We start from the raw sequence: 9,283 nt of genomic DNA, 5'->3' as shown, positions 1-9,283 counted from the left end.
TTTCCAGTGCTGGTGATGAAGCTAGAAGAAGCAGCCACTCTAACATTCAGGAAAAACTCGTTACTACTAAACCGGAAAGGTGTACTTTGATCAGAAAATTTTTTGACTTCAAGTTTTGTTTTAGTTTTGTTTTGTGCAAACTTTCCCTTTAATTTGACTCTCTCTTTCCAGTGCTGGTGATGAAGCTAGAAGAAGCAGCCACTCTAACATTCAGGAAAAACTCGTTACTACTAAACCGGAAAGGTGTACTTTGATCAGAAAATTTTTTGACTTCAAGTTTTGTTTTTGTTTTGTTTTGTGAAAACTTTCCCTTTAATTTGACTTTCTATTTCCAGTGCTGGTGATGACAACGTAGATAGAAGAAGCAGCCACTCTAACATTCCTTCTCAGCATAACTTTGAGGCAGACCTCGTTCCTCCTACACAACAAAGGTATCGACTTTAATCAGAAAAGAAAAACTCTTTGTTTTAGATTTTGACTTCTTCTCTAAGTGTTGTTTTGTACAAACTTTCCAGAGTAAGAAAACTAGCTGAGAGATTCTCTACCATTGAGCAGCAGCCCTTCTCATGCATGTGTGGTCAAAAATTCTATGCAAAAAGCAATCTAACAACTCACAAAAAGAAGTGTCTTGCAAGTAAAGAGGAGGTTGATGAAGAGGAAGATCTAGCATGGGCACAGAAAAAGAGAAGAAGTGGTGGCTACTAGATAGAAGTGGAAATAGAGTATTACCATTTATCTCGACCAATTCCTAGCCTTCATGTATACTAGCACTATTTGCGGGACTTCCTTCTATGCAAGACATAACAACCTATCTACTTCATGCTTGTCAAAAAAAATATGAATATTAAGAAAGCTTCTTTGGCCTCATCAAGATGTGTTTGTCACTAACCAAGTGACCTGTTCTTGGTTCTGAGTTTATGAAAAGACCAACACCTTGCAGATTTCAATAACTACCAATTCTGAAACATTGCTACTCCTGCAAGGTCACAAGATATTTCTTAAAGACAAAACCAACTTCAAAGAACACATTGATGGAAGGAATCAAAATACTTTGCAGATACCTTTGGACTAATGATCCGAGTAAAAGGATCACCAAGAGTAGAGAGCATAGCTTTGATCTTTCCATAAGCAGCATCTGCTGATCTTAAAGGAAACATCTATACCATCGTTTGCTGCAACTTAGAATCCCAATCTGTAAAGCTATAAACTTTCCTCAGATTCATTCCACAAAATCAATCCTAAAGTTCATAAACATTACCCTGATGATTAAAAGTTGGATCTACGAATGTTTCCCTAATCAAACCCCAAGCTTCCACAAGAGTTCTCTGTACTGCAGTCACCTTAACAAGACATTTAAGAACAGAGACGTTAAAAACAAAGTACTCTGTAATTTGGGAATTAAAAACAAAAACTTGATCACCTCACGAGCGCGTGAAACAGGGAAAGCGATGGTAATAGACTCAGCGAGGGCTGTAGAATCGCAGCAGATCGAAGAAGAAACCGCTATTGCAGCAGCGGCTGCTAAACCGAGTAACTTCCTTCCCACGGTATTGTTCATTTTCACACCATGGCTCTCTGTTTCGAACCCTAGACGGCTCGAACAAGGCCGTTGTTTCTTATGGCGAACATAGCGATTTGAAGATGATGCTTTTATTTAACAGAGGAAGATCAAATCTCGGTGTAACAATCTTCTCCATCTTGAACTTTGAAGACCAAACATGAATCAGGAAGCGAGAGACATGAAGATGATGCTTTTATTTACTCTAATATAATGACGTGTTTAAGAATTAAAAACAAGTTGTGGATATTCTTTATGTGCGCCCACTTGAATCTTTTGTCGCTTATCTAAAGAACTGGAATCAACAAGTACACGTGCTTGCGTACTTGCGTAACTGGAGTTAAAGACAAGTTGTGGAATATTCATTTACCGTAATATGTTAAAGACTCGTGTCTTTCTTTTTTGCATAATGGGCATGTTATTATGTTATATACGTTTGACTTTTCAATTAAATCGTCAATGGTGTTTGCTAGACGATTTTTCAAATCTCTTTTGAATAGTAAGTTTTGATATGTAACGGTTATTGAAGATTAAACTAGTTTCTAAGACTTAATTTATAACTTTAAACCTGGGGATCTCTAATCGGCGACTCTAGGGTTTTGAGATGAGAGTCGATTCACGAAGACTGGGTGTTATTGGATTCACACAAGGAGAAACTAAAGGATATCTACAAATCAAGGCAAGCCATGGGAAGAATCAGAAGGAATATGGTTTTCTAACGGAAGTTCGAGGATACGAGATCCGGTTTTGCGGTAACAAACGAATCGATTTCGAAGGGATGAATGATTGGCTTCGATGGATTTCCTTGGGATTCTTCGGTTCTCAGATCAGATCAGAACCTGACTATATGAGGAGTGCGACATTCCTGTACACAGGTATGTTAAGGAAAGAGGGAGTGGCTGTAAGAGTTTTAACCTGGTGGGATTTGGTTAGGATTTCGTGGATACTGGTTAGAATCTGGCCAGAACAAGCACATGACTGTTCATATTTAATAGTGATCGATGATTCTAAGGTTTGTAGGCTTCCTGGTAAAGGGTTGGAGTGGTTTCATGGAAGGACTTTTAGACTCTTTGAGCTTTATAAAGATCTTCTTTCTGGAGAATTAAGTGGTTTAATTTCTTTTAAGAGAAGTGTAGTTTTGCTCTTTGGTATTTTACAGTTGGATTGTGACCTCGATCTCATTAAGTTAAGTGTGTCTAGTGGGAACAGACAAATGCGTACCAGATGCGTTCAGTGCTATCGGAGCAAGGAGGTATTAACTTATTGGTACAAGTGGTCGTGCCATGGGACTAGACAAATGCAGAGGATACGATCAAGCTTTTTTGGTGGCTCGTTCACTATAGAACCAAGGGATGGGTTTTATGGTCTGCGGTTTTGTTTGGTCTCTGGAGATGTGAATCTTGGAGCATTATATGGATAAATAGATTCTTATATTGCAGATTTCGAGTTAGGCACATCACGGTTAATACATGGATTGTTTGCTGGGTTCTTGTCGTTTTGATGTTTTCGTTTGGGGTGAATTGGGATCATGAGGATGGCGTCATCATACCTTATCAGAGTCGGTTCTCATTGGTTTGTGACTGGTATTGGTTTTACATTGAGTGTGACTTATCTTATGAGATGAAGATAATAGTTCTGATGATTATATGGTCATTAGTGATTGGCTTATATACGCTGTTCCAACAGAAAGTGTTGCTAGTTGGATATCTCAGGAATTCCAAGAGAAGATTGGATAGTAGAAAATTGTTATTGGCTAGTGACTACCCTTATCTTTTATTTTTGTACGGGTTATATAGGAGCTTTTATTGGAGTTTAAAAGGAAAATTATTAGGGGTTAAGGAGGGTATTGGAGAACTCAGGGTTTCATTACACCCACTTTCGTCAGCTTAAAAGAGTTTTTTAAATGAGAATATTAAGTTGGAATTGCCGAGGAGTAGGAAGTAAGTGGACGATAAGTTATTTAACGGAGATATGGCATAAACACAAACCGGATTTTTTATTTTTATCGGAGACAAAGCAAGATTTTGGGTTTGTCCAGAAATTTCAAGGTCATTTCGGATTTGATAATTTGGTCACAGTGGATCCGGTTGGAAGAAGTGGTGGATTAGCGCTTTATTATAATAATGAGTATCAGGTTAACGTGTTATATTCAAGTAACCGAATGATAGATGTGGAAGCAGTGGCTCTTGGGAAAATGGTTTATATGACGTTTGTGTATGGAGAACCAGTGCAAGACTTGCGTGAACAAGTGTGGGAACGATTAACCAGATATGGAATTTCACGTTCAGAACCTTGGTTTATTATTGGTGATTTAAATGAGATTACAGGAAATCATGAAAAGGAAGGGGGAGGGTTACGGAGTGCGAGTTCATTTGTTCCTTTTAATAATATGATAAGGAATTGTGGTTTACTTGAGTTTCCGGCTAAAGGAAATAAGTTGTCATGGCAAGGAAGGAGGGGTAAGGGCAAAGGGGCAGTTATGGTTAGATGTCGGTTAGATCGGGCATTAGCAAATGAAGAATGGCATACACTTTTTCCTTGTTCTTATACAGAATATCTAGGGATGGTGGCATCGGATCATCGTCCTGTGGTGGCTTATCTAGAAGATAAAGTCCCCAAGAGGAAAGGCCAGTTTCGATTCGATAAAAGATGGGTTGGTAAGGAAGGTCTTATAGAATCAATCACACTGGGATGGTCTGATAATAATGGAGACACAAGACCGGGTATAGTGGAACAAATTAGTATCTGTCGCCGTGAGATAGCCAAATGGAGGAAAAATAATTCACCTTATGGGAAGGAAAAAATATCGGAATTACAGAAAGCGTTAGAAGAGGTACAAACAGATGATACTAGAACTCAAGAGGATATTATTGAGGTATCCAGGAAGCTACAAGAGGCATATAAGGATGAGGAAGAGTATTGGCATCAGAAAAGTAGAAATATGTGGTATTCATCTGGAGATCTCAATACAAAATTCTATCACGCTTTAACTAAGCAACGAAGGGTCCGGAATAGGATAGTTGGGTTACATGACGGGGAAGGAAATTGGGTTACAGAGGACATTGGAATAGAGAGAGTGGCGGTTGAATATTTTGAGGATTTATTTACTACTACCTCTCCATCGGAGTTTGATGCGTTTCTCTCAGAGGTAACACCGGGTATAACTCCACAGATGAATCAACGATTATTGAGGATAGCGACAGAGGAGGAAGTCAGAGAGGCTCTGTTTATGATGCATCCTGAGAAGGCACCAGGACCGGATGGCATGACAGCTCTGTTTTTTCAACATTCATGGCATATTATTAAAGGGGATTTGGTGGAGATGGTGAATGATTTTTTGGTGTCTGGAGAAATGGATTCAAGGTTAAATATTACTAATATTTGCATGATTCCAAAGACGGAGAGACCTACAAGGATGACGGAGTTGCGACCTATCAGCTTATGTAATGTAGGGTATAAGATTATTTCGAAAGTTTTGTGTCAACGGCTGAAGGTATTGCTGCCTTCCCTAGTTTCAGAAACGCAATCGGCATTTGTGGCAGGGCGACTGATCTCTGATAATATCCTTATAGCACAGGAAATGTTTCATGGATTACGGACTAATGAGGCGTGTAAAGGCAAGTATATGGCAGTCAAAACGGATATGAGTAAGGCTTATGATCGGGTTGAATGGGCATTTATTAAGGCATTATTACAAAAGATGGGGTTCCATGAGCAATTTAACAACCCACAAAACGAACTGTGTTGCAAGTAAAGAGGAGGAAGTTGAAGAGGAAGTTTCCACTTCTCTCTAGCTGCCAACACTTCTCTAATGAGGTTTACATTGCTCTTGCTGACATGCTCGCCTTATCAGTTTTGTCCCGGTTGATTTTTTTTCTTGACTTTCACATCTTTCATTTGGAGTTTTATATTCGATATAGCTTAGATTCTATCGTGTGGCCAATTTTAATCCTATCAGGAGGGGGGGAACAAGATTCAAAACTCGTGATATACCATCCACATATCAAAAAACGAAGAGAGATTATTCTTAATTTACTTTCTCAGTTCTATTAATAAAAAGTGAAATAGAAATAGGTAGGAAATGAATAAAGATCACATAAGTAGTACTATATAACATGATGAAGGTATAAACTTAGTGCATGTAGTAGCTGAAGAGGGACACAAGGGAAGCTCCAATAAGAGATCCAAGAGCCGGCAATGCAGCCGAGGCGGCGGATGCTGGTCCTGGTGCTGGAGCTCCGGCTTCCTCCACAGCCATGACGGCGGTCATGGAAGCAGCAGCGAAAAGCACACCGCAAGCGATCTTCTTCATCTCCATTCTTGAGACCTGAAAGACTTTTTCTTCTTTTTATTTAGTTTTTCTTTGTGTGTTTTGGAAGTTCTTGCAGGTCTGAGGAACATGCATGGCGTTGATGGGGGATTTATACGTGTGGAATTGTGTTATATTTAGTAAAAATCATGAATAACTTTTTAGGATAGCCAAAATTAACTAATTACCGATGATTATGACTATAATTACGGTGAGAAGAGTTTCGATATATGGCGTAGAATAGTTTTAGCACATCCCGTTGATATTTTCTTGTTAAATCAAACAGGAGTTGCAATTTGGTAAAGAAATTCACGAAACTTAGAAGATAAAACTATAAACTGTATATTACATTACCAATACAATGTAATATTACAAAAGATATAGTATGTAACGGTTGTAACCTAATTCAGTACGTGGCACAATCAATATACATACAAGCTACGCCATAATCAATTTAAGCATTGACTTATCAATATATACGAGCTACACCATAATCTTCACCTAATCATTTACGATAAGCTCCATCAAGAAGCTGCTCCATTGGACTGTCTAGTCTCAAGTTCGTGCTCAGCGACCATAACACACGAATCGGCCTCAAGCAATGGAACCGAACTGTTCATCTTCATAAGTATCTCACCGGTCAAAGAATCAATCTTATCTGTGGTACATTGTACATCAGGTGTGATCCCTACTTGATCTATTTCGTGTAGAGAAGGCGACAAGTACTTAGCTACTGTCACAAACAAAGCCGACCCGTCGTCTAGCTCCGTAACGCTCTTGCAAGATCCCAAAAAAATACAAAAAAAATCATATCATAAGATCAAATTATGTATCTGTATAAACCTAACTAATGTATATAATATATATACCTGGATCTTCCCTTTCCCATATGTGCGTCGACCAACAAGTACAGCTCGACCGTTGTCGTGTAACGCACCTGCCAAAATCTCACTTGCACTTGCACTTCCTTCATTCACCTGTTCACCATTTGATCTATAGACACTTATGGACCGTTCATGTTAACTAGGAGTAGACATACAAACCGAACTCTTTTTAAACTTACAAGCACAACAAGTGGATCATGTGTCACGGCGTGCCCGTTAATCATATTTATTGGTGATGTGACTCCATCACGGTCGATTGTGTACACAAGAGTCTCATCTCCATCAAGCCATAACTGTGCAACATCAAGTCCTGCTTTAACCAAACCTCCCTAACATAGAAATGTAGAAAGCTAAGTGTCAGGGAAAATGTAAACAAATAGACAATAACTCAAAAACCAAAACCTAAAACTTACAGGATTGTTCCTTAGGTCTAGAATGTATGACTGAACATTCTGATTCTCCATCTCGTGGACCGCATGTTCCATATCTGATGCTGCAGTCTATTGGAAGGTTCAAAATCAATAAACTACATAGCAATTGTCATCTTTTTCACAAACACTAACCTGAGAAAACGCTGTGAGTTTGACATAACCGGTCTTTGCTAAACGTCCATCAGAAGTTGTATGTGGGATTATAGTACTTGATATTGGAGAGAGCTTAATGTAATCTCGAGGTAACTTGACCTTCACGCATATAAGAGACGACCATTGAGTAACTACCGTAAAAAAAAATTTTAACATAAACACCGGTAACTATACCTCTCTGATATGTGAGCCATTCACCTGCAAGAGAGGACAATAAATTTACCTAACTTGACCTCAAAGTTTCTAACAAAAGAGACATGCAGATAATAGTACATACACTCTTAAGTTTGACTTTAACGAATGTTCCAACTCTGCCTCTCAGCTTCTGAGCCGCTGCTTCACTATCTATACCATCCAGTTTCTGGCCTGGAATAATCACAAAGAAACAACATAGTCATAGCCAATTTTCAAAGTTGGTAGGGACAAGGACCAATGAAGAACGTTACCATTTATCTCGACCAATTCCTCGCCTTCATGTATACCAGCACGGTCTGCCGGGCTACCTTCTATGCAAGACATAACAACCTACATTGATCTCTCTACCATGAAACAACATCTATCTACTTCATGCTACTTTGGTCTCATCAAGATGTGTGTTTTGTTACTAACCAGGTGACCTGTTCTTGGTTCTGAGTTTATGAAAAGACCAACACCTTGCAGATTCCCATCACTACCAATTCTGAAACTTTGGTACTCCTGCAAGTTCACAAGATGTGTCTTAAAGGCCAAAACCAACTTCAAAGAACACATTCATGAATGAATCAATACCTTTGGGCTTATGATCCGAGTAAAAGGATCACCAAGAGTAGAAAGCATAGCTTTGATCTTTCCATAAGCAGCATCTGCTGATCTTAGAGGAAACATCTCTACCATCGTTTGCTGCAACTTAGAATCCCAATCTGTAAAGCTATAAACTTTTCTCAGATTCATTCCACAAAATCAATCATCAAAATCTGAAAACGTTACCCTGATGATTAAAAGTTGGATCAACGAATGTTTCTCTGATCAAACCCCAAGCTTCCACAAGAGTTCTCTGTACTTCTGTCACCTTAACAAGACATCAAGAACAGAGACGTTAAAAAACAGAGTACTCTGTAATTTCGAAATTAAAAGCAAAAACTTGATCACCTCACGAGCGCGTGAAACAGGGAAAGCGATGGTAATAGACTCAGCGAGGGCTGGAGAATCGCAGCAGATCGACGAAGAAACCGCTACGGCAGCGGCGGCGGCTAAACCGAGTAACTTCCTTCCCACGGTATTGCTCATTTTCACACCATGGCTCTCTGTTTCAGCATAGATCTCTGTTTCGAACCCCCGTTGCTTTAGGCGAACATAGCGATTCAAGCTCGGAGACGGAATCAAAGTGGGTTTCCGAGATCTCGGGAACTGTAACAGAGGAAGATCAAGTCTCGGTGTTACGATCTTCTCCATGTTGAAATTTTGAAGACCAAACATGAATCAGTAAGCGAGAGACAAGAAGATGATGCTTTATTTACTCTAATCTAATGACAAGTTTAAGAGTTAAAGACAGTTAAGTTGTGGAAGATTCTTTATGTGGGTCCACTTGAATCTTTTTGTGGTTTATAGTGTTTGCTGTTGCGTATCTAATGTAAGAACTGGAATCAACAAGTACACGTGTTTGCGTACTTGCGTTACGTCACTGATCTCAGAGGATCTATAATGGATCAGAGAGTCAAACTAACGTCTTACTTGAAAATGGTCTTAAGGCCCATTTTAGTTTCAGTTTTGGCCCGGGGGACTAGAACTTTCTGACATTATGGACTTGCTATATTATAAAATAAGATGGTTGAATTAACAAAAAAACCACGAGAGCCTTGCATATAGACGACATACTTTGGGCTTCATCCTTTACACAAAAAGATACTCTGTGCATGAGGTGTACTTTAGGCTTTAGGTGTAAATTTTATATGACAAAAATATCCCTATG

At 39.0% G+C, this 9,283-nt stretch overlaps 2 protein-coding genes and 1 long non-coding RNA gene across 4 annotated transcripts in view; 1 reads left to right on the top strand and 2 right to left on the bottom strand.

Annotated features, from left to right (window-relative positions):
• Positions 1-74, top strand: part of LOC106311283 — a 483-nt gene extending 409 nt beyond the window's left edge. Inside the window, exon 4 of the long non-coding RNA XR_001263973.1 lies at positions 8-74. This is a non-coding gene — a long non-coding RNA (uncharacterized LOC106311283). The remainder of the gene's footprint in view (positions 1-7) is intronic.
• Positions 75-1,066: 992 nt separating this feature from the next.
• Positions 1,067-1,635, bottom strand: LOC106311135 (carboxyl-terminal-processing peptidase 3, chloroplastic-like). 2 transcript variants are annotated; one of them, XM_013748363.1, is made up of 3 exons: positions 1,421-1,635; positions 1,259-1,340; positions 1,067-1,192 (listed from the first exon to the last, which is right to left on the bottom strand). In XM_013748363.1, the coding sequence occupies exons 1-3, from the start codon at positions 1,556-1,558 to the stop codon at positions 1,158-1,160; spliced, it is 255 nt and encodes an 84-aa protein (XP_013603817.1). In that variant the 5' UTR covers positions 1,559-1,635; the 3' UTR covers positions 1,067-1,157. The 2 variants fall into 2 exon arrangements, with proteins under 2 accessions (XP_013603817.1, XP_013603816.1); XM_013748362.1 differs by having other exon boundaries at positions 1,067-1,172.
• A 4,550-nt stretch (positions 1,636-6,185) lies between these two features.
• On the bottom strand, positions 6,186-8,841 carry LOC106308109 (carboxyl-terminal-processing peptidase 3, chloroplastic-like). The gene is made up of 12 exons (XM_013745240.1): positions 8,464-8,841; positions 8,302-8,383; positions 8,104-8,234; positions 7,945-8,031; positions 7,782-7,860; positions 7,613-7,701; positions 7,510-7,533; positions 7,315-7,434; positions 7,165-7,251; positions 6,931-7,080; positions 6,737-6,844; positions 6,186-6,643 (listed from the first exon to the last, which is right to left on the bottom strand). Exons 1-12 carry the CDS (start codon positions 8,788-8,790, stop codon positions 6,392-6,394), a joined length of 1,536 nt encoding a protein of 511 aa, XP_013600694.1. The 5' UTR covers positions 8,791-8,841; the 3' UTR covers positions 6,186-6,391.
• Positions 8,842-9,283: the final 442 nt, after the last annotated feature.

This window comes from Brassica oleracea, chromosome C8 (assembly GCF_000695525.1).
Source record: "Brassica oleracea var. oleracea cultivar TO1000 chromosome C8, BOL, whole genome shotgun sequence".
NCBI classification, from domain to species: Eukaryota; Viridiplantae; Streptophyta; class Magnoliopsida; order Brassicales; family Brassicaceae; genus Brassica; species Brassica oleracea.
Note: the sequence above shows the minus strand (reverse complement) of the source record. Positions and strands in the feature narration are given on the sequence as shown.

Excerpts from the sequence above, each read along its gene's own strand:
- LOC106308109 (XM_013745240.1), bottom strand. The coding sequence starts at position 8,790 with ATGTTTGGTCTTCAAAATTTCAACATGGAGAAGATCGTAACACCGAGA. Across the intron at positions 7,534-7,612 it reads TTAAAGTCAAACTTAAGAGT|GTGAATGGCTCACATATCAG; the intron begins GTATGTACTATT and ends CCTCTCTTGCAG. Across the intron at positions 7,435-7,509 it reads ATGGCTCACATATCAGAGAG|GTCAAGTTACCTCGAGATTA; the intron begins GTATAGTTACCG and ends ATATGCGTGAAG.
- LOC106311135 (XM_013748362.1), bottom strand. The coding sequence starts at position 1,558 with ATGAACAATACCGTGGGAAGGAAGTTACTCGGTTTAGCAGCCGCTGCT. Across the intron at positions 1,341-1,420 it reads CTGTTTCACGCGCTCGTGAG|GTGACTGCAGTACAGAGAAC; the intron begins GTGATCAAGTTT and ends TGTCTTGTTAAG. Across the intron at positions 1,173-1,258 it reads TCCAACTTTTAATCATCAGG|CAAACGATGGTATAGATGTT; the intron begins GTAATGTTTATG and ends TCTAAGTTGCAG.